This window comes from Suricata suricatta, chromosome 12 (genome assembly GCF_006229205.1).
Source record: "Suricata suricatta isolate VVHF042 chromosome 12, meerkat_22Aug2017_6uvM2_HiC, whole genome shotgun sequence".
Classification (NCBI taxonomy): Eukaryota; Metazoa; Chordata; class Mammalia; order Carnivora; family Herpestidae; genus Suricata; species Suricata suricatta.
This window is the reverse complement of record NC_043711.1, coordinates 95,388,828-95,409,604: the sequence shown is the minus strand read 5'-3', so window position 1 is coordinate 95,409,604 and position 20,777 is coordinate 95,388,828. Positions and strand designations below refer to the sequence as shown.

Genomic DNA, 20,777 nt, shown 5'->3' with positions numbered 1-20,777 from the left:
GGTTCCGCGGCCCTGCCGCTGCCGCTGCCGCCGCCGCCGCCTCTAGCTGAGCGCCCCGGGCGGGCCGGGTCAGTGGCCATGGCGGGCGCCGAGGACTGGCCCGATCAGCAGCCGGAGCTCGATGAAGACGAGGCGGCGTATTGCCGGCGCTGGGGCGCGCAGCACGCCGGGGCCCGCGAACTGGCTGCGCTCTACTCTCCAGGTAGGACCTCCGGGGCCCCCTCCGGGCCTGCAGTCACTAGCCCAGGCTACGGATAGCGATCCCGGGTTCCCTAGATGGGAACCCCAGCCTCAGGCCCCGATGCAGAACTCCAGCCTCTGCTTCTAAACTTGCAAATAGCGCCCCCAAGTCCGGGGACCCCACCCCAGCTCCCCTTCCAAGCTCAAGGCAGAGACCCAGCCCCGGGGCTTTCTGGATGACCATACGGTCCCTATATCAAGGAACTGCCACATCAGCTCCCCGGGCCACATACAGAGATCCCATTGCACCCCTAGATCCGGATCCTAGCCTCAGAGCATTCGTAGCTGCAAAGAGCGCCCCTAGTCTTAGGGACCCCCATCCCAGGACCCTGTCCAAGCCAGACGCAGCCGTTTAGCTATATGCACTGTCCCCGGCCTCCTAAAAGTCACATTCCATTCCAGCTTCCCCAGATCCGGAATGCACACTCTAGGGCCCCGTCTGTGCTCCAGCCAGGGCCCTGGGCTGCAAACAGTGACCTCACCCCCCAAATCTGGGCACATCAGCCTCCTTGCTTTAGAACCCGGCGCGGAGGAAGGGGGGCGTGGGGGGGGGCCGGCTTCCTAGCGCCCCAGACGCCGCCCTTCCCCCAAGCCCTATTCCAGTTACAGCCTCAGTGGCCACAGACCACCCCTCTCCGCCCACCGCAGAGAGGGGCCTCAGCTCTGACTGTATGCCCGAATCCCAGGTGGTGAGGGCACAGATCTTCCAGTTTAAGCCCCTCCCATATGCAAGCTCCAAGTCCAGCCCTTGTCCCTTTCTCACTGCATATATTAGTCCCCTCCATTAGGACTTGGGGCTGGAGCCCTCCCTTTCCCCAAACCAAACCACAGTTTAGAGACGCTTGCCCCCAGTTCTGCCCTCAGACCAAGGTCCCCAGCTCCTTCCTGCTGTGCCTGCCACTTACACGCTCCACTGCGCACCAGCTCCCCCACCCTTCTCTGACTTCCAGAAGAGCCTGGGGAATCTCATTGCCGGTCCTCTGTCCCCAGGGGTTAAGGAAGTGCCATCAAGTCCAGAGTCAGGTGACTGGGAGCTGCAGGAGGCCCCTCTGCCTGAATGTCCCTGTCACACCAAGCTTTGTTTGTCAAACATTCTGACATCTTTCCTTTTGCCAGGGGACAGCCACCACACACAGCCTTTGCCTGGCGTGGGCCTGAGGCTCCTACCACCTCTGGCCTTCTACTCTGACCAGCTTGGGCTTGCATACCATCTCTGCCATCACTGGCTGGGTGACCTTGCGCCTTTGCTTTCTTGTTGGGTACTAGGTCACAGAGGCCTTTCTGGACTTGCTGTTTCATGCTCTGGGTATGATTTTTTTGAACCCAACTTGGGCACCTGGCCCATGATGTCATGGTTTCTTCAGCCTGTTCCTACAGCACCCAGTACAGGTGGTTTAAAGCCCGTGGACTTTAAACCACCTGTACTGCCGGGGACAGGCTGGACCTGGCATCCTGACTGCTGCTTAGCTGGGTGACCTGGACCAAGCCGCTTTCCCTCTCTGAGTCTCAGTTTCCTCACCTCTAAAAATGGATACAAAGTAAAATTGATCTGCCTCTTAGTGTTTTGGGGGAAGACAAAAGAGATCATCCACCTTTTTTTTTAAGTTTATTTATTTTGAGAGAGAGAGAGCAGGTTGGGGGGGAGGGGGGGAGGGCAAAGAGAGAGCGTCCCAAGCAGGCTCTGCACTGTCAGCACAGAGCCTGATGCAGGTCTCGAACTCAGGATCTGTGAAATCACGACCTGAGTTGAAGTCAGAGGCTTAACCAACTGAGCCACCCAGGCACCCTGAGGTCAAACTTTGAGGCGGTGCATGGCAAGCAGTAAGCACTCGCTCACCCAGCAGTCTGGCGTGTCCCGTGAGTTTGAGAGTCAGCTGTCTCTCCTCTCTCGTCCTCAGACTCACCACCTGAGAATCGAGGGTGAGGCTTTAAAGGCCTCCTCTGGTGTCCAGCGCTGCCCACCTGAGTAAACACTACCCACTTTCAACCGAATATACCCAGGCATCCTGAGCCTTCCCCAAGGGACTGCCATTTCTCCATTCCACCGTGACTGCATCTCTGTCTGGTGGTTCTGATTTCCTCATGTGCCCTTCGCCCCCTGAAGACCATCCCCGGAGGGATCCGAGGCTGTGGACAGGCTCCTGGTGCCCCAAACCTCCAGTCAAGGCCTTATCTCCTCCTGACCTGGAGCTGGGAGGAAGCCCGGCAGTGAGGAGCAGAGGAGTGAGAGACTGATCAGACTGGTTTCTCCAAATTTCATAGGCCTCCGTCTCCCTGGCCCTTTCCTGTGTGTCTTGGGGGAAGTACCTTGGCCTCTCTGGACCTGACATAAAATGAGGGACCAGACTCAATACATATGGAGCATCATTGTCCCAGTCCCTGTTTTAGGCCCTAGGGGCAACGCGGTGAACCAGACAGGAAAAATACCGGTGGCATTTTATGAAACCCAGTAAATAAGGAAAATAGCTCCCTGCCCAGTGGTGGCAAGCATTATGGAGTATACAGAGAGCAAACAAGGGGAAAGTGAAATGTTGTTGGGGGCAGTAACATTTTAGAGAGGCGGCAGTTAAGACTTCAGTGAGTGAGTATTACTTGAACAGAGACCTGAAGGTAGTTGAGGAAGGATTGGTCCAGATCAGGGACCCAGCAAGTGCAAAGGCCCTGAGGTGGGAGCATGCCTGGAGTGTTTGTGGAACTCCCCCGTAGGAGCCCCATGGGCTGGAGCAAAATGAGCAAGTGGAGCGTAGGAGAAGCCTCTGGGTTCCAGGACTGAATTCTCAAGATTCCTGGGGCCAGAAGTGCATTGGTACTGTGACCGCTGGCAGCCGTGGTAAGGCAGTTAACACGGTTGACGCTTCTTGAGCGGTGGCCGTGCGGGACATTTTCTTCACATGCTCATTTCATACTTACTCCAGCCGTCTGAGGTCCATACACCCTCAGTATTAACTCCGTTTTTCAGGGGAGGAAACCGGGGACCGCCCCCACAGGTGCTCTTCCTGATGCTTTTCCTGCTTGGGATTAGGCTCACACCTGCCCCTGGCAGAGGGCAAGGTCAGCAAGGCCAGGGACAGCTTGTGTTTGATTTACCTGGCACGTCAGGAGGACCCCGTCCCACTTGAAGGCGTTTCTGGAGGCTTAGCGAAGAGTGGGGACCCGTCCAGAGTCCCACGGCCAGTCAGCAGGAGAACCAGAACACTGGGGGCAGGAGGAGGCTGTTCTAGGTTCCGTGTTCCTCCTCTTCACCGTGGGGGCAAGCCAGCCCAGGGTGGGTGTGCGAGAGGGTCAGCAGAACAGCATAGGCCTAGTGTCCGCGGGGAGCTGAGTGGCCTGATGGAGGCGGCGTTGGGTGGTCGGAAGAGTGGGGGGCCAGGAGGGAGGCAGCCTCAGCCGGACCCCGTGGGCCCCCGAGGGTCTGACCCAGGAGCTGGGACCTGGCGTGCAGGTCCGTGGGTAAGGAAGGTGTCCTGCTTCCCGGCGGGGCCCTGCTGAAACGTGGCTATGCATGTGCCACTTCTTGGGTGCCCCTGGGCTCCAGAGGTCGATCCTGAGGGTCACTAGAGCCAGCTGTTCGAGCCGCCCTGGCTAATGACCAGTGCCTCTGGCCCCAGGGGACACAAGGATCTCTTAGCTTTGGGTCAGGGCAAAGATTCAGTCTCCCTACATGGGCCTGCCTGACTGAAGCCAGGGACCTGGGGCCCCTTCGCTGGCCAGGCCTGGTCTCTGCCACCCCGGACTGAGCTTTCTCTCCGGCTCCTTCTGCCTCGTTCTTTTTCCATTTCTTTGTCTCTCCTCTCTGGCCATGCCCGTTCTCTTTTTTTTCTGTCTTTGTCTTCCTAGAATCTCTCCGTGACTCTGTTTTTCTCTGTTTCTCATTTCTCCATGCCTCTGATTCCTCTTCTCTCTCATCTCTGTTAGTCTCTCTGTCCCTCTTCCTCCGTCTCTCTCTCTCTGGTCCCTCCCTGCCTTCTCTCTGTCTCCTGTGCCCCCACCTCCCTGAGGCCGAGGGGCACAGAAGTACAGATTACCCAGGGCTCCTCTGACGGAAACTAGAAGAGTCGGGCCTGGTGCCAAGCCCGTAGCTGCCATGGCCCGCCCCCAGGAGACCCAAGATGGCCGAGGCCTGGCACCCGGCCTTCCCGGCTCCCCCAAGCCCTCCCAGCCACCACGCACAGGCCCAGGCTCCGCCCCAGGCCAGCAAGCGTTCACTGCCGTAACTCGGCCCAGATGATGGACCCTGGCCAGGCTGGGGACTGGCTCGGGAAAACAAGGCCCAGCAGTCTGCCAGAGGCGGCCCAAGCCCTTGTGTCCTGAGCAAAGCCCTTCTCTCCCTGGGCCTCAGTCTGCCCATCTGTAAAGTGACACCACTGAGACCACCTGACCCCGCCAAGCTGATGGTCCATGCTGTGATGTGGAACAAGTTGTGTCATCACTCAGGCCCAGTGGCTCCTTGTGGAAGACAGGGCAAATGGTCCCCAGCCCACAGGGTATGGCGAGGGCTGGCTGTGTTCATCCTGGTACGGCACCTGGCACACAGGAGGTGCTCAATGAAGGCTGCTTTTATTATAGACGTACTTGTTACGGATCGAAGTTGAAGCACTTGGTCTGCGAAGGACCCAGATTCCAGAAGCCAAAGACAGATGGAGTGTAGATGGGAAAATATTCAGATTTGAGGGACATTCTCAAAGGCGTGGGGGGAGAGCGGGCTCTCCTGAGAACCCAGACAGCTCCAAACATCCACACTGACATGCCCCGTTGACAAGCTCTGTGTTGTCACCCACGGAGCCTCAGGATAGTTCCTTCCTGGAAGGATCAAGACTTGAATGAGAGACTGTGTCTCAGGCTCAACCCCGCAGGTGACTGCAGGGCCACCCAACATGAGGCCACAGGGAAGGACGGAGACCCGGCTGAAGGGCGAGCCCTTCCCCGCTGATGGGAGCAGAGCCGCGGCTGCTCAGGCCTGAGCTGCCCAGAGCCTGGTGTGCTCAAGAGAAGCCGGAACTTAGGAATTTTATAGGATTTTTTTTTAATGTAGCTCATTTTTTTTTTTAACTGAAAGCAAAGTATACCGGAGGGAGCTGGTCTGTGGCATCTCCCGTGTGGGCCACGCCTGGCCACCCCGGTGCGTGTCAGCCATCGTTACTGCTACCTGACCTTGTCGCAGTCCCTGCAGGCCGGGGGTCAGGCAGGCGGCTTGGCATTGAAGAGTCACCTGCTCCTTACCCCCTTCCACATGCACCCCCGACTTCCGCTTCTGAGTCCCAGGCCCTGGCCACAAACAGGAACCAGAAAGGGGAAGGGCCAGCTGGGCCAGATTAGTGTGACCCCAGGTAGGGGCTGCTGGAGCAACAGGGTCAGGGTCACGTGGCCCACGGGGACCAGCCCCCGACATGAAGAAGTGGAACGAGAGGGGTTCCAGGCCCCCTTGTGCTGCCGCGCGGCTGCCGCCGGGGTCCTTGCCCTTTCTGGACTTGAGTGTACTCCTCTGTGCAAGAAGGGGCCAAGGGGATGCAGCCCTGGGCATGTCCCTGGTCCACTCTGACCCTCGGTCTTTTCACGAGGCCAGGGCACAGCGCACTGTGGTAGGCCCTGGATAAGGCCCTTCTCTCAGGGAGAATGGAACGCCTATCTGAAGCAATGGAATTCCTAATGTTTCCTTCTAAGGCGCTTTGGGGAGGGGCACCTGGAGGCAAAGCCCGGCAGTTGTCCTCTAAGATTATGTCTAGGAATTTGTTTATTCCACGGGCATTTATTTAGTGACAACTGTGTGTCAGGGCCCCGGTGAGCAAGCCACACACAGTCCTGGGCCTCCTGAATTCACACTTGGGTAGCGGACGAGGGATGTCCTATGGGTGGTGACAGTCCCTCATGAGGGGCCTCATGTTGGGGGAGTCCAAGAGTCAGAAGGAGCATCACGGAGGGCCTCCTAGAGGTGGAGGCTCTGGGCTGAGGTCTGCAGGAGCATTGCCAGAGCCACTCCAGGTGAGCAGGGAGCCGCAGGCACTAAGGGAGGCAGACCCAGGAGGAGCGCTCTCCATCTGCCACGGCCCCCGTCAGTTGTTAATCATCACAGGGGCCTGCCTGGCCACAGAATCCTAGTCTGCAACTGACCAGCTTTGGAGCCTCAGGGCCACTCTGAGCCTCTGGTCTCTCGTCTGCAAAATGGCATCACCTCGGCAGGTGACTGGCATATAGCAACTGCTCAGTGGACGTCAGACACTTCAGGATGAGTAAATTATTGTCATCAAGGGTCTTCCGTGCCCTTGGGACCAGCTGCCTGGGAAAACAATATTCCCGGGGGACCTGTGGCACATTCTGTGTCACCCAGGCAATGCTTTCATTTCCTTTTATTTATTTATTTTTTCACTTTAATTTACAATTACAAGAAAAGATTTTTGGGAGAGGAGTACCTTCACAAATACTAAATTCCAAGAGGACTAAGTGAAAACCCACGCTTGACTAGATGGTTCTTTCTTTTCTTTTCACACCTAAGTGGCTGCTTTTTTGCACTTACCAATATGTCCTGGACATCTTTCATGTGCACAGACAGAAAGCCACCCAGATTTGTCTTTCCGGGTGCAGGGATGCCGTGGACCAAATCAGTTTGGCTGATCCCTCAGGCGCTGGACTGTTGAGACAACGCACACGGAGCTGCAGGGAGTGAATCAGCTTGTCTGAGCTCATGTGCCTTTTCAGCCTGTGCGCCAGGAGGTTTAAAAAGAGTTCGCACCCATGTCCTGATTTCTCTTGGGAATTAGAAGTTCAGGCGTCCTGGGACCACCCTCCCACCTGGCAGTGGTCAGGCCATTAGTGAACCCCCACCCCCTTTACAAAGGATACGTGTGCAGCCAGTACCCCACGGCCCCCACTCAGCCCCCCTTACTGGTCCACATCACCTGCCTGGCTGCACCGCCTCTTTCCTGGGTGATGCTCCCAGCCCCCTGCTCCTGGCAGGAGCCCTAGAAATGGCAACCACAGCCCATTTCTCCTGAACTCCTGACTCATTGGAGCCCTGCTTGACCGAAGGTGGGCAGGGTCTGAGCCTCTGGGATTAAAGCTGCTAGTAGCCTGCACCTCCAAATAATTCCCTATAAAAGGGGATGGGTGATGCCGTGCTGTCAGTTTGAGAAAGCTCATTAAAGTTCCTGGTGGCATCTCCAGAGAGAGTCGAGGGCCAGAAGACAAGCCATGTTCTGTCTGCCAGAGAACCGGCACATGCAAGGCCGGTGCCCTGGGCAGACTCTCGCTATGCTGGGCTTCAGGGACATCATCTGTGAAATGGGTGGATGGGGGGCCTTTTCTTCAGGCGGTCCCTAGGCTCCGCCTGTGGTTAGCACGGTAGGCTCACTGAACTCAGTTGAGCTGCGTTCAGACGAGCCCGACAGGGTTCGGCCCGGCGCGCCCTTGGCCCTCTGCCCCTCGGCCTTGCCCGCCCACCCGGCGCTCACCTGCGGCCCCCTCTCCCTGCAGGCAAGCGCTTCCAGGAGTGGTGCTGCGTGGTCCTGTGCTTCAGCCTCATCGCCCACAACCTGGTCCACCTCTTGCTGCTGGCCCGCTGGGAGCACACGCCTCTCGTCATGCTGGGCGTCAGTGAGTACTGCTCGCCCCCCTGCCTCGCTTTCCTCAGCTCTGATGGCAGCTCGACACACGCATAGTCCTGTGCGGCTGTGCGTGCTCGTGCGCATGCGCGAATCAAGCACGTGCTGCCCGAACCCCACCTCTCTCAGTAACTCCTCTGCTCCTCCTCTTATTTTTGGGCCAAAAATCTGGGCATCATCCTTGGTTCCTCTCTTTTTCTTCCGTTCCACATCCAGACCTTCAGCAGATGCCCTTGGCCCTACTTTAAAAAGGCATCCAACATCCAAATCTAATCTCCACCTCCACGTCCCCACCCCGGTCCAGCCACCAGCCTCTCCCGCCCGGACTACTGTGAGAGCCCCTTTCCTGATCCCCCATTGTCCCCGTTGCCACCCCTGCCCGTTCTTTGCATGGGGATCCAGGGGGTTCCCATTAGAGTCTCCCGTGGGGTCATGTGATTCCCCCGTTGTCTGTATACTTAGAGTAAAACACCAGCTCGTCCGTGCAGCCTGGCCCCAGGGCCTCCCGAGACATCATCTCCCTCCACTCTTCTCTGAGACATCCTGCTCCGTCCACACTGGCCTCCACATTGTGTCTCCACCATGCACTGTTGGACACACTTGTACCTCAGGGCCTTTGCACATGCTGTTCCTCTGCCTGGAACTCTTTTCCTACTGACACCTACCTGGTTTACTTCTTCATCCAGGTCTCACAGGTCACCTCCTCCGGGAGGCTCTCCTTGATTACCCCTCAAAACAGCCCTGCCACACACCATCGCCTCAGCATACTGTGTGATACAATATATTTCGTTGTTTACTATCTGTCTCCCTTCACTCAAATCTCAGCTCCCTGAAAGTAGAGGTTCTTGTGTGGGTCCCCAGCCCCAAGCATGAGGCCTGGCACACAGTAAGTACTTAGTAGATATTTATGGAATTGGGATAAATGAATGAGCAGGCTGCAACTTAACAGCACATGTTGAGTGTTTCCTATTGGTCAGTCCACCCCCCCGTCCACAGCCTGCGGGTGGATGCTACACTTGTCATCATCTTCCAGAGGAGCCAGCTGAGGTTCAGAGAAGGGCCAGGCCAGCGCCACACCTCCAGCCAGAAGCACAATATAGTTCTTCACCCACCGTCCCCACTCCCAGGTCCTGGGGTGACTCCCTTCTTTCCTGTCTGAGCACCGGCCTCCCCTCTGCCCTTGAACTCAGACACTCATCCCCTCCCCTGGTCCAGGCTCCCAGGCTGAGGGGGGCAGCTGTGCCCTTGGTCTGTCCGCCTGGCCTTCCCTAAGTGTTCAGCTCTCACAATCTCATTAAAAGCACTCTGGCCGCCAAAGCCAATAGTGCTCAGGCTGCCTAATTGAACCATCTGGGTCTGTGTTGCGGTGGGCATGCGGTGGGGGCGGGCCAGCTGGAGAAGGGGGAGTTAACCCATCTGGCGCTGGGGAGCCTGGGCTCCCCCTCAAGAGCCACCCCTGCCCCCATTGCCCAGGGGCAAGAGGGACCTGCACCTGCAGCCTCCCTGCCTCAAGGCAGTACATTCAAGGGCAGGAATGTGGCCGGTGTGAGCCCTGATGCCCCATCTGGGGGCGGTTACGAGCAGGCTCTGGGTTCGAGTCCCAGCTCTACTGCCTCGTGGCTGTGTGGCCTTGGGCAAGTGTCGTTGCATCTCTGAGCCATGTTTTCCACACCTGTAAATTGAGGCTGCTTGAAGCACCTGCCTCCTCGGGCTGTTGTGAAGCCCAAACACAGGTGCGTATGGCTGCTGAGGGGCCAGTGACTGAACAGAGGTGGGGAGGAGACCCCACCCGACGAGCCACACTCGAGGGCTCGGACCTTCACACTGTGGTCCGTCTAGCAATAGGGAATTTCCCAAGTGCCTACTATGCACCAAGCTGCACACTGAGCTCTTTTAACTCTTGGGATCAACCTAGCGAGGAGGTTCTGATCACATCCTCTGAGAGGCCGGGCGACCTGCCAGTCAGTCGGCCCTCTCCAGGGCGGCAGCAGAGTCCGGGATCACGCATGCAGACCTGCCCAGCTCTGGAGCCAGACTCTCCCAGCAGGCCCTATACAGCCTGCTCTTAGCCCTGGGCAGGGAGAGTGTCCGAGCCCAGGTGTGTGTCGTGTGAGGCAGGAGGACGGGTGTCCCAGGCAGCCACCACCTTCCTTCCCTGGTTGGGATCCGAGCTCCCAGGGCCTGGCTCAGGAGCTCCCTGGCTGTCCGGTCACCGACTGTGACACCAGCTCCCCTGTCCCACACCTTTGCCTCTGAGCCGATAAGAGCAGACAATCTCCTGATAGTGGTGTTTGCACAGTCCCTAATCGATGTAAGCAGCCACCCTGATTTGTGTGTTAACACGCAGGAGGCGAGGCACCGTGCCAGTCTGCAGAGCCTGCCTCTAGCCCAGCACTGCCTCTCCAGGGGTGCAGTGCCCCTGGCAGGCCCCGGAAACCAGGGGAGGCAGAAACATGAAAAGGCGCCCCGCTAATAAAACAGACCGGTGATGCAATGCTGGGAAGCAAAACCAAGAAACGAGAAGAGACAGGGAAGAGTTGAGAGGTCAGGGAAGGCCTTTCTGGAACAGTGACATTCACATGGAGACCTGAAGGAGGTGAGGGAGGACACCAGGCAGTTACCTTGGGGAGGGACAGCAGGGAACAGCAGGTGCAAAGTCCCAGAGGCTGGTATGCGACCAGGGAAGAGGCAGGAGGCCAGCGTGGCTGGAGAAAATTGGTCAAAAGAAAAGCAGTCGGTGGCAGCCAAGCGAGGCAGGGTGCAGATTACACAGTGCTGCGGGCTGGACTTGGGGTTTAAGTCTGCAGGCTGTGCAGGGCCACTGGGGAGCTGCCCATGGGGAACTGCTGTCTGCTGGTGCTGCGGGCAGGACGGGGCCGGGGGGTGGGGGACCGGAGAGGAGGTGAGGACGGTGGTGCAGAACCCTCACGTTTTCAGTGAGCTGTGTGAGGCCAGCGGCGGGAGCATCCTGTCACGTTGGCTGTGAGTGGCGACCCCACAGGGTTTGATGGAAGGGACGGGGCCGCCCTCAGCAGAGGTGGGAAGCGGCGGCTTCAGAGATTGGAAATCGGGGTCTAGAGTCCAGGAAGGCGGCTGCAGATAGAAATCTGGGGGTCCTTGCAGTAGAAGAGGTGTTTGAAGTGCAGATGCTGGCAGAGAGCCCCCAGGGGCTGAGCGCAGCAGAGGAGAGGCCCAAGGCCCGGGTGCTTGCTGGGGGGGAGAGGAGATTGGCCAGGGGGAGAAAGTGTCTCTAGAAGACTCGAGGGTCAACTCGGAGCAGCTGCTGAGCAGAACCAGCAGGATGGGGGCAGCTGGAGGACCACCGGATCTGGCCACGTGGAGGTCATTCGTGACCTTGACAAGGACAGTGTTGTTGTGAATGACAGAGTGGACAAACAAGCCTTTAGCTGTTTGCTGCACCTGGGGAACGTGGAGGAACAGCGTGGGCACCTAGGAGCTGGCCCTCGAGAACTGATGAGACTTTTCTGGCAGACAGGTGGGTGGGGCGGGTGCTCCGGGCAAGGGAGCAGTGAATGCAACATCTGGTGATGAGGTCAGAGGTCCCATGGGCTCGGGTCAGGGGAGGAGCCTGAGCTGAAAGAGGGTAGAGCTAGGATGTGGCCCAGGCTCTTACGGAAGAGTCAGCGGACCATTTCTGTCCCCGCTCACAGTCTCCACGCCGGGCCTGGAGAAGGGCAGTGGCCAAGAAGTCACAGCTGCGTGACCTGTGGCGAGGGGATGGCCCCAAGGGACCCGAGGACTATCCCAAGGTCACCCGGGGAGTCAGGGTAGCTGTGTGAGTCCTCGCCCATTCTGTGCCCTGGGGAACAGCATCCTGCACGCAGGGTGCTAACCAGGCCGAAGCTGCCCCGGCATGAGCCAGCTCCAGCCACTGCCTCCTGCACCAGGACAGAGAAGCTCTGCGCGCTCGCCTCTCTGGCCCCCACTAAAGCCCGCTCGGGCAGCAGGCCTGGGGTCCCGGAGTCCCTGCTCTAGAAACACCCATGCGCAGAGGCCTGGGGGTCACAAAGCCCAAAGAGCAGGCTGTTTCTTCTCTCCAAAAAAGAATTCCTGATGACATCTGTCCAAAGCACGCATCCCTCCCCGCTCAGCAGCCTGAAAAGGCCAGGTCATTTGACAGATGGTAAGACTGAGGCCTGAAGAGGATGGTAATACCTAAACTACTAACTCTGGCTACATTTGGGCATGCTTGCCACGCGCCAGGGACTCATTTTACGTGCGTTAGCCCAGTTTATTAATCGATTGTACACAAGTAAGTGCTATTAATGTTCCCATTTTCCAGACCTGGACATGAACTCAGCATCCTCGTGAATGGCCCTCATAGTGGTCCCTGGCTGCTCGCCAGCAGCCCCGATGGCCCTCACTCTCCGAGTCTCAGTCCTCCTCAAAGTCAGGTTGTGTTGGGACCCGTCACCATGGACATGAAATAAGATGATGCAGTTTTTCAAAAATAGACTTGGGGTTTGGGTGGCTCAGTCAGGTCATGATCTCACGGTTCATGAGTTCGAGCCCCACGTCAGGCTCTGTACCGACAGCCCAGAGCCTGGAGCCTGCTTCAGATTCCGTCTCCCTCTCTCTCTGCCCCTCCCCCACTGACTCTTTTTCTCTCTCTCTCTCTCAAAAATAAATAAATATTTTAAAAAATACTTTATTTACTAGAATGAAAGGAGCAGAGGGTATGGAGAGTTCCCATATGCCCCATCCCCCCAGCTTCCCCTGTTGTTAACATGTTATATTTTACATTAGTGTCATACATTCATTATAATCAGCATACCAATATGGTTACATTATTAGGAATTAAAGTCCATAGTTTATTCAGATTTCCTTCCTTTCTACCTAATGTCCTTTTCCTGTGCTTAAACATTTTTAAGGTTGTTTTTTTTTTTAATATTTACTTACTTTTAAGAGAGAGAGAGAAAGAGTGTCAGAGAGAGAGGGAGACCCAGAATCCGAAGCAGGCTCCAGGCTCTGAGCTGTCAGCACAGAGCCCGACGCGGGGCTCGAAGCCACAAACTGCGAGATCATGACCTGAGCCGAAGTCAGAGGCTTAACCGACCGAGCTGCCCAGGCGCCCCAAGCCCTGATATTTGACAGGAGGCCTCGCTGCAGGAATTAGTCTCATGCTTTTCTTGGGCCACGTTGTGTGTTTCAGGGAGGAGGAGCTGAGGCAAAGCACCTTTTCCATCACCTCACAGCCGGGGTGTGTCCCAGCAACATGACTTAAGACTGTGATGTTGACCTTGACCACCTGGCCCACGGGTGTTTGTCAGGTTTCCCCATTCTAAAGTTACTTCCCCACCCCCTCCCCCCTTCCATACCGAATCCTCCCTGGAAGGAAGTCCCTGGGCACTGCCCACATTTAAGGCATGAGGAGTTCTGTGTTTCAGTAATGGATTTGTAACCCTTTGACATACTGCCTGGCACACAGGAAGCACTCCGTAAATGTTAACCACTGTCATGTTGTTTTTCCAATATTGTTTTTATTATTATCCTTCTCTTCATCTGTAAGGATTAAATGGTTAGGACGATTAAGAAGTTAAGATGTATAACTGGCTAGAACTGGCCTCGGTACAGTTTAGGGATTAAGAGAGAGAAAACATTTAAGGTGCTGGCACAGGGCCTGGTACCTGTAAGTGCTCCATAAATGCTGAGTAAAAAAAAATAAAAGAAATGGCATCTTTATGAAGAAAGGACGGCATGTGTCTGCCTCCAGGTTTGGGGAGGAATGTTCACATCAGCCTGACTCTGCGCAGCTTTCCGTGGACTAACTCAGGGAATATTTACTGAAGCCCTAATAAACGCCAGGAACTGGGAAAGAAAGACAGGAGACGGGAAATGCTGGAAGACGGAGGTGGTTATAACGTCAAACACGCACAAAGACCCGGAGAAAGTGAAGGGGAGGACTGTGCTACACCCTGGGAAAGAATGTTCCAGCCGGGGGGGCGGGGGGGGGGGCGGCAAATGCAGAGAGGTGCGTGAGGGTGTGCAAGGGAAAGGGAATAAAGATGCAGCGAGCAGGGAGAGGGATGGGGGCAGCACTGGGATATTACCTTGCACAGGTGGTTAGCCACTGCGCCTCAGTGTCCCCACTTGTATGGGAGTGGGGGTGCATCCTGCTGCGTTAGATTTGGACCTCAAGGCAGGTTAAGAGCCCAGCTCTGCCACTTGCCATCTTTGTGACCTTGGCCCAGTTAAACTTCTGTTCTCCAGGCCCCGGTTTCTAGCACTGCAAAGGGGGACCGGTGAGGGTGCCCACTTCAACCAGATTGTGAGAATCCACTGAGATCAAGCACGAAAGCCCTTGGCGGCCACAATGCTGATTGTAACCATCATTCCCCTCTAGCTAAAGGAAACGGGGCCCAGAGAGGTTGAGTATCATGCCCACCGTCACACAGCTAGTGAGAGACAGCTGGGATTTACGTCCTCCTCTTTGTGATACCGAACTTTCATACGAGTGGACAGTGCTGGGGTCTTTGCGGGAACCCAGTCCGGTTCTGAGCACATTGAGAACAAAGACAAAGAAACGGCAGCCAGAGGCCAAATTATCACATTTGTTGGGATACAGGCTAGGTTGGGGAGGAAGGCATGGCTTCTGTCTGCACCCGAGGGGTCTTCTGAAAACAGACCCCAAAAAGACATTTCCATCCGTTCACTGGTGGTACCGGAGCCGAGCAGGTGTCCCTCTGTGGCGTGATTGGGGGTCAGAGCGAAGGGCACAGGCAGCTCCTAATAGGGAAAAGTCAAACTGATGTGTGCATGCCCAGTTTAGTCCCTCCAGACCCACCAAACAAATGGGGCCCCACATATCACTGGGCAGAGCAAGTGAAGGGATAGGAGTGTTATACTTGAGGCTCCATTCACAGGGAGGAAAGCAGCCCGAGTAGAGAAGGGACACCACCCCCCATAACGAGTGAATGAGCAAGCAAGTGAATGAATGCGGGACTCCTAATTTGGGCGAAGAGTGGGCAGGACCGTCACTCTCCGGGTCCCCTACCTCACCCACCTCTTGTCCATAGTTGCAGGCGCTCTCATTGCTGACTTCTTGTCTGGCCTGGTGCACTGGGGAGCTGACACTTGGGGCTCTGTGGAGCTGCCCATCGTGGGCAAGGTGAGTATGCTGACCCAGCGCCTGTCTCCTCCAGAAGGAGGTTGAGCTGTGTGACATTGGGGGAGCCCCCTTCCTCTCCGAGCCTCCTCTTTCCCTGTTTGAAAGATGGAAACCGTCACTCCAGCCTGACCCCATGCCTCTCCTCAGGGACCAGAACAGCCTAGAAAAACCCCTGGGATTTTTCTGGAAGCAAAAGCATCAAGCACGGAATAGAGAGCTTTGAACCCCTGGAATTGGGGGACCACGTCTTACTCCCCTTTGCCAGCCCTATTGCACCTCACCGTTTGTTTTAATTGAACTTTTATCTTGTATCACACTTTTTTGGTTATGACAAAGTCCAATACAAACAGCCTTAACCAAACAAAGGTACTGGTTCACGTAACCGAAAAGTTCAAGAGTAGAGCCAAGTGAAAGCGTGGCCAGGTCCCGGAGGACGGACAGACCATGTTCTCATGACTCGCCTCTCCCCGTGTCTGCCTCTGCTTTCCTCTCTGCCAGCTTCCCTGTCCCATAGGCCTTCCCTTCATCCTGCCAGCCCGGCCCCCTCAGTGGGAAGGGAATTCTCCGCTCCCGCCATCGCAGCCAAAGTCCCATGGCTCACTCCCATTGGCCCAGCTCGGGTCACGTGCTCAGCCCTGTCCATCACTGGCAGGCGCGCCGGGATGCTCTGATTGGCCAGACCAGCGTCACGTGCTCACCTTTAACTGGGAGGCGGAGGGATAGCCCCATCGTAACTGTGTACCCGCAGGAGAGCAAGAGGGGAGGCTGTTAGCAGAAGGACGGGCCTGGACGCCGGGAGGAAATAGAGGGGTCTGCCTGCCACTGTGAGGGGTGTCCCCAGCTGTAGCAGGGTCGGGGGGTAGGGTGCAGATGGTCTCCAACTCCCCGCACACCCCTGCCGGGGAGACTGAGGCCCAGAGCGGGCCAGTACATGCCGTGGTCCCCGCCGAGTCACTTCGCCTGTCTCCTGCTGGAGCTGCTTAGAGCGGGACCCTGAAGGCGGGGTGGGCTCTGTATCGTAGGACGGTGGAATGTCCTGGCATCCCAAAGGCAAGGAGGTGAGCCCGAGTCCAGTATGCGCAGGAGCTGGTGGGGAGAGGCTGGCCACCACCGGCTGACCGGTCGGGCGTGTCCCCTCTCCTCCCCGCCCAGGCTTTCATTCGACCCTTCCGCGAGCATCACATCGACCCCACAGCCATTACGCGACACGACTTCATCGAGACCAACGGGGACAACTGCCTGGTGACTCTGCTGCCTCTGCTAAACATGGCCTACAAGTTCCGCACCCAGAGCCCAGGTGAGTGTGCCTGCCGGCTGGCAGTAAACCTCCAGGGAGCTGTGGGCACAGAGGCCCCCTCGCTACCGCACAAAACCGTCTAGTTATCACCCTGTAGAACTGGCGTATTTGACATCATCATCTGCGCCTCCAGCTTCCCTGGAACAACCCGACCCAGCCACCCTGGGCCCTTGTTCCCGGTTGGCTTCAGTGGGCGGGAGCGGAGCTGCGTCCCCTCTTACAGTTCCCACTGCTCCCTCGGCCCTGGGCCTGGGCCGACTTGTCTGCCTGCATTTCCTGCCTGGCCCCGAGGGCCAGGGCTGCCCGGGCTTCACATTGGGGACACAGGCAGTGAGCTCCGGAAGTCCCACGGTTCCTGCCCATACCTGCTTCCCCACGTGGGCACCTTCTCCCCAGTTGCCATGAGCAGCGGCTGCTCCCAGCTCCAGGCTGTCCCTTCTGAGAACCACCAGGGCAGGTCCTACCTCTTCCTTGGGGATGAGCCTAAAGCCGAAGCATAAGGTGACAGGAAAAGCCGACAGAAGACCAGCCCTCTCGCCTCTGGGTGGCACCAACTCTGTGGAGCCATTAGCCCTCCAGAGCTGCCCCCAGGATCAGGCTGAGACAAGATTCCCCCACACACATCATTGTTGAGCTCACCCCCTGCTTTCCCCACTCCCTCAGATGGTTTTCCAGATGATCCCCTCCCCACCCCCACCCCCACCCCAGCAGGAACCCTTGTCTCAGGCTCTGCTTTTGGGAACCTGGACAAAGACTTATTCCCATGTCAGTGATGATGAAGTCGAGGCTCAAAGAGGCAGAGTTGCCAACCCAACCTCACGTAGCCAAGAAATGTCAGAGCACAGACCTGAACCCAGCTCTGCCTGACTCCAGAGCCCACATTTGTAACTATTTCTTATGCTTACCCATCATCTGCCCACTGAACAGAAGAGAAGACTGAGGCCCAGAGAGGAGGCTGAACTTGCCTGAGACCATGGGGGAGGGTGGAAGGAGGCCAGGGAGCTGCCTAGGGGCAAGCGGTAAGGGCCAGGGTAATGGCGGCCCTGCCCCGTGACAGCTGCATGGCCCTGTGGGCACCCCCCTCCCCTCCCACCCTGCAGAAGCCCTGGAGCAGCTGTACCCCTGGGAGTGCTTCGTCTTCTGCCTGATCATCTTCGGCACCTTCACGAACCAGATCCACAAGTGGTCGCACACGTACTTCGGGCTGCCACGCTGGGTCACCCTCCTGCAGGACTGGCACATCATCCTGCCACGCAAACACCATCGCATCCACCACGTCTCCCCCCACGAGACCTACTTCTGCATCACCACAGGTGCGGCTACAGGGTGGGGGGAAGAGACTGCCTCGCGCCTGCCCCCACCGCACCTCCAGCCTCAGGGTCGGGAGGGCACAGGTCACAGTAGGAGGTCCTAGAATCCTTGTCGCGCAGGAAGGTGCTCTCCACATGCACGTGGACATGCCATGTGCCGAGCCTAAGTGCTGAGGACACAGCAGTCCCAGAGAGACAGCCTCCCCACTGCCACCTCACATAGTCGTGATTTCAACCACCCATCCATCCAGCAGATATTTATTGAGCACCTACTATGTGCCAGGCACCGTCCTGGGCTTAGGGTCCAGCACTAAACAAACAGGCAGAACTCCCTGCTCTAGGACATTCCATTGTTCTGTGGCGCAAACTAAAGCAGAGGGTAGGAGAAGGAAACGTGGGCTTTACCTCTACATAAGGGGGTCAGTGAGGGCCTCACGGAGGAGACATCAGACCCCAGGGAGAAACTAACGCAGATCTGGAGGAAGAACAGTGGGTGCCGGGGGCCTGAATGAGAAACATGCGGGCCTGCTTGGTTTGAGGGACAGTGAGAGGCCAGCGTGGCTGGAGCAAAGGGCTTTAGGGGCAGTGTGCAGGGGAGATGACAAAAGTCCAGCTGTGAGAAGTGCTCTGGGGGACACAAAGCAGGATGAAGGGCAGGGAGGCAGGAGTGTCACGGTTCCTAGAATGAGTCAGAAATCTGTCTAAGAGAGGGCAGAGCGTGGGAAGGGCCCTGCAGCCAAATGATTGCAAAGGGAGTAGAAAGTACAAAGGCCCTGGGGCAGGAACAGGCCTGGTGAGACAGGAGCGGAAGGAAAACCACCTGCCATCAGTAGTTAGAGGACCAGTGCTAAAGACGTGAGGTGAGCTGAGCAGGTTTTCTGGGGTCAGCTGGCATCCTTCAAGGTCAAGGGGGTCCCAGGTGACCCCCTCGACGGCAAGGCAGACCAGCTCACCTCTCAGCTCTCCCGTATGCGCCTTCAGGAAGCGAGCCTTCCTGGATGTCCTTTTCTCTCGAGCTCAGCGTGCAGCTGCAGCCGCCTCCTTCCGTGGGACCATCACGAGGGCAGGGTGTGAGTGGCACTATGACAGGTGCCAAGTGTCTGGCCTGTAACAAGTAGTTGATAAGTTATAGCTGCGAGTTTTTGCAGGAGGAGCGGTGTGTTGTCCTGCAGACAGAACTGAGAACCACAAAAAAATACCCTCTGTGTGTCATAAAGTCATGTTCTTGGAGAGCAGGGGGAGGGTTAGAGCTGAGGCTGCTGAGACCCGTTAGCCCTTTAGTCAAGAGCTGATCCAAACTAGGATCAGTCTCGGTTTGGCCACTCGCTAATGGGGAGACTCCCCTCTAAGCCTGTCTTCTCATATGGAAGATGGGAGTAGCTACTATTGGGTACGAGGCTGTCCTACAGATGCGATAAGACTGTAAGCGATATTTACTGAACACCTACTATGTACCAGGCGCCGTCCTAGACACCGGGGGTCAGCAGAGGAAGAACCAGGTTCTGCTGCCTGGAGCAGACGATCTAGGTGGGAGTTGGGGAGAAAAACCAACACAAAACAGGGAAGTGGTTACAGGTTATCATGAAGGATCTTAAGAAACAGAAGAGGGTGAGAGGGTCAAGGAAGGCTTCTTAGAAGAAGTGGCAGATGAGCCCCAGTGATAAATGCTGCCACCATGCCTGGCATATAGTAAGTGCTCGGTAAGAAGGTGCACGAATGTGGGGAGCAAGGCCTGCGTGAACAGCCCTAAACCCACTGGCGGGAGGTCCCCATGTGCTTGGTCAGCCCTTGTCCCCTGCCCCTGCAGACCCCTTGTGGCTCCTGCCCCAGGTGAAGCCAGCTTTCCTTGTCTCCTCACCTGCTGCTCTCCCATTCAACGCCCCTGCGCCCTTCCCCCCTCCGCAGGCTGGCTCAACTACCCTCTGGAGAAGATAGGCTTCTGGCGACGCCTCGAAGACCTCATCCAGGGCCTGACCGGCGAGAAGCCCCGGGCCGACGACATGAAATGGGCCCAGAAGGTCAAGTAACGCCTCTGAGCCTGCCGCCTTGTTGCCAACCCTCCCGAGCCCCCTCAACCGAAGCCATCTGCCAAATTCCAGCCTCCTCGTGCTGGCCCCTCCGCATGGAGAGGACGCCTCCTGGGCTGGGCCCGGGCACCCCCAGCCCACCCCTCGTGACACAGAATACTTGAGCCACTGATTTTTCATTTCCTTTCTGTTTTTCCGCCTTCATTTTCTCTCCTTGGCCCCTCCCCAGCCACCTGAGCTGCTCTGTCTCCAAGCCTGACTCTGCAGAAAAAGGAGCCACTCCCTCACCCCCCCCCCCCCGCCCCCGGCAGCCATTCCCCGGGTAGAGGAGAAGCTCACCCACTCCCTGTGCTCCTACAGACCCCCCCTCCAATCCGCTCTGCCACCTCACTGGGCAGCCCTTCGGTGTGACTGGCATGGGGGCCACTGAGTGGCCGTCTCTCCTTGTTTGCCCCCAGGGCCTAGGAGCCCCCGGGCACACCTGAGTGTCCCTGGACCATTGGCCCTGCCGTGGCCCTGTGAACTGACCCCGAAGACCTGAGTGGGCGGACAGCCCCGGGCACCTGCTTCAGCCTAGCCTGTCCACCCAAGAACGACCGTGCCGCGAGGGTCTGTGGGCGGCCCGCCAGCAGAGGCAGGAACCCCCTGCCCGAGTCTGCACCCCCTTCTCCCCTGCCGTCCCCCACCTGCCCATGTGACTCCAGCGAGAGCTGATACTTCTAATCAGAGGATGTCTTCACAGAGTGCAGCCCCTGCAAAGGGTCTTGGTCATTTGGAAGGGGACATGGTGTCCCCTCTGGCTAGGGGAATGTCAGACAAGGAAGAACGGGGCTTTTTTGTTTTGGGTTTTTTTTTTTTTAAAGGTGCTTGCTTGTTTAATGTAAATAATAGAAAGCCTTAATATCTTTTCTGTAACACGGAGTAATATTTTAATGTCATGTTTTGGATGTACATAATATATTTATAACAAAGCAGCAAGAGTCTCGTTAACCTCGGCTGCCTCGGGTTTCCTGGTTGACTGGGGTGGGGGCGGGGGTGAAGGATCCTGCAGAGTAAGATCCCATCTCTACCTCCACTCCCAGCTCCCTTCCTCCAACCTTGGGCTCAGAATGGGAGTTTTTTCACCTGAGACAGTGAATTAATGTTGCCATGTGCTCCAAACGCTCCTGAAGGGGACCC

The 20,777-nt window shown here is 57.1% G+C and overlaps 1 protein-coding gene across 2 annotated transcripts; it reads left to right on the top strand.

Annotated features, from left to right (window-relative positions):
- The first annotated feature begins 6 nt into the window (after window positions 1–6).
- Window positions 7–20,572, top strand: TMEM189 (transmembrane protein 189). Of its 2 annotated transcripts, none has more exons than XM_029916008.1 (6): window positions 7–202; window positions 7,708–7,827; window positions 14,879–14,964; window positions 16,117–16,261; window positions 17,362–17,574; window positions 19,477–20,572. In XM_029916008.1, exons 1-6 carry the CDS (start codon window positions 79–81, stop codon window positions 19,596–19,598), a joined length of 810 nt encoding a protein of 269 aa, XP_029771868.1. In that variant the 5' UTR covers window positions 7–78; the 3' UTR covers window positions 19,599–20,572. The 2 variants fall into 2 exon arrangements, with proteins under 2 accessions (XP_029771868.1, XP_029771867.1); XM_029916007.1 differs by having other exon boundaries at window positions 14,873–14,964.
- The last annotated feature ends 205 nt before the right edge of the window (window positions 20,573–20,777 follow it).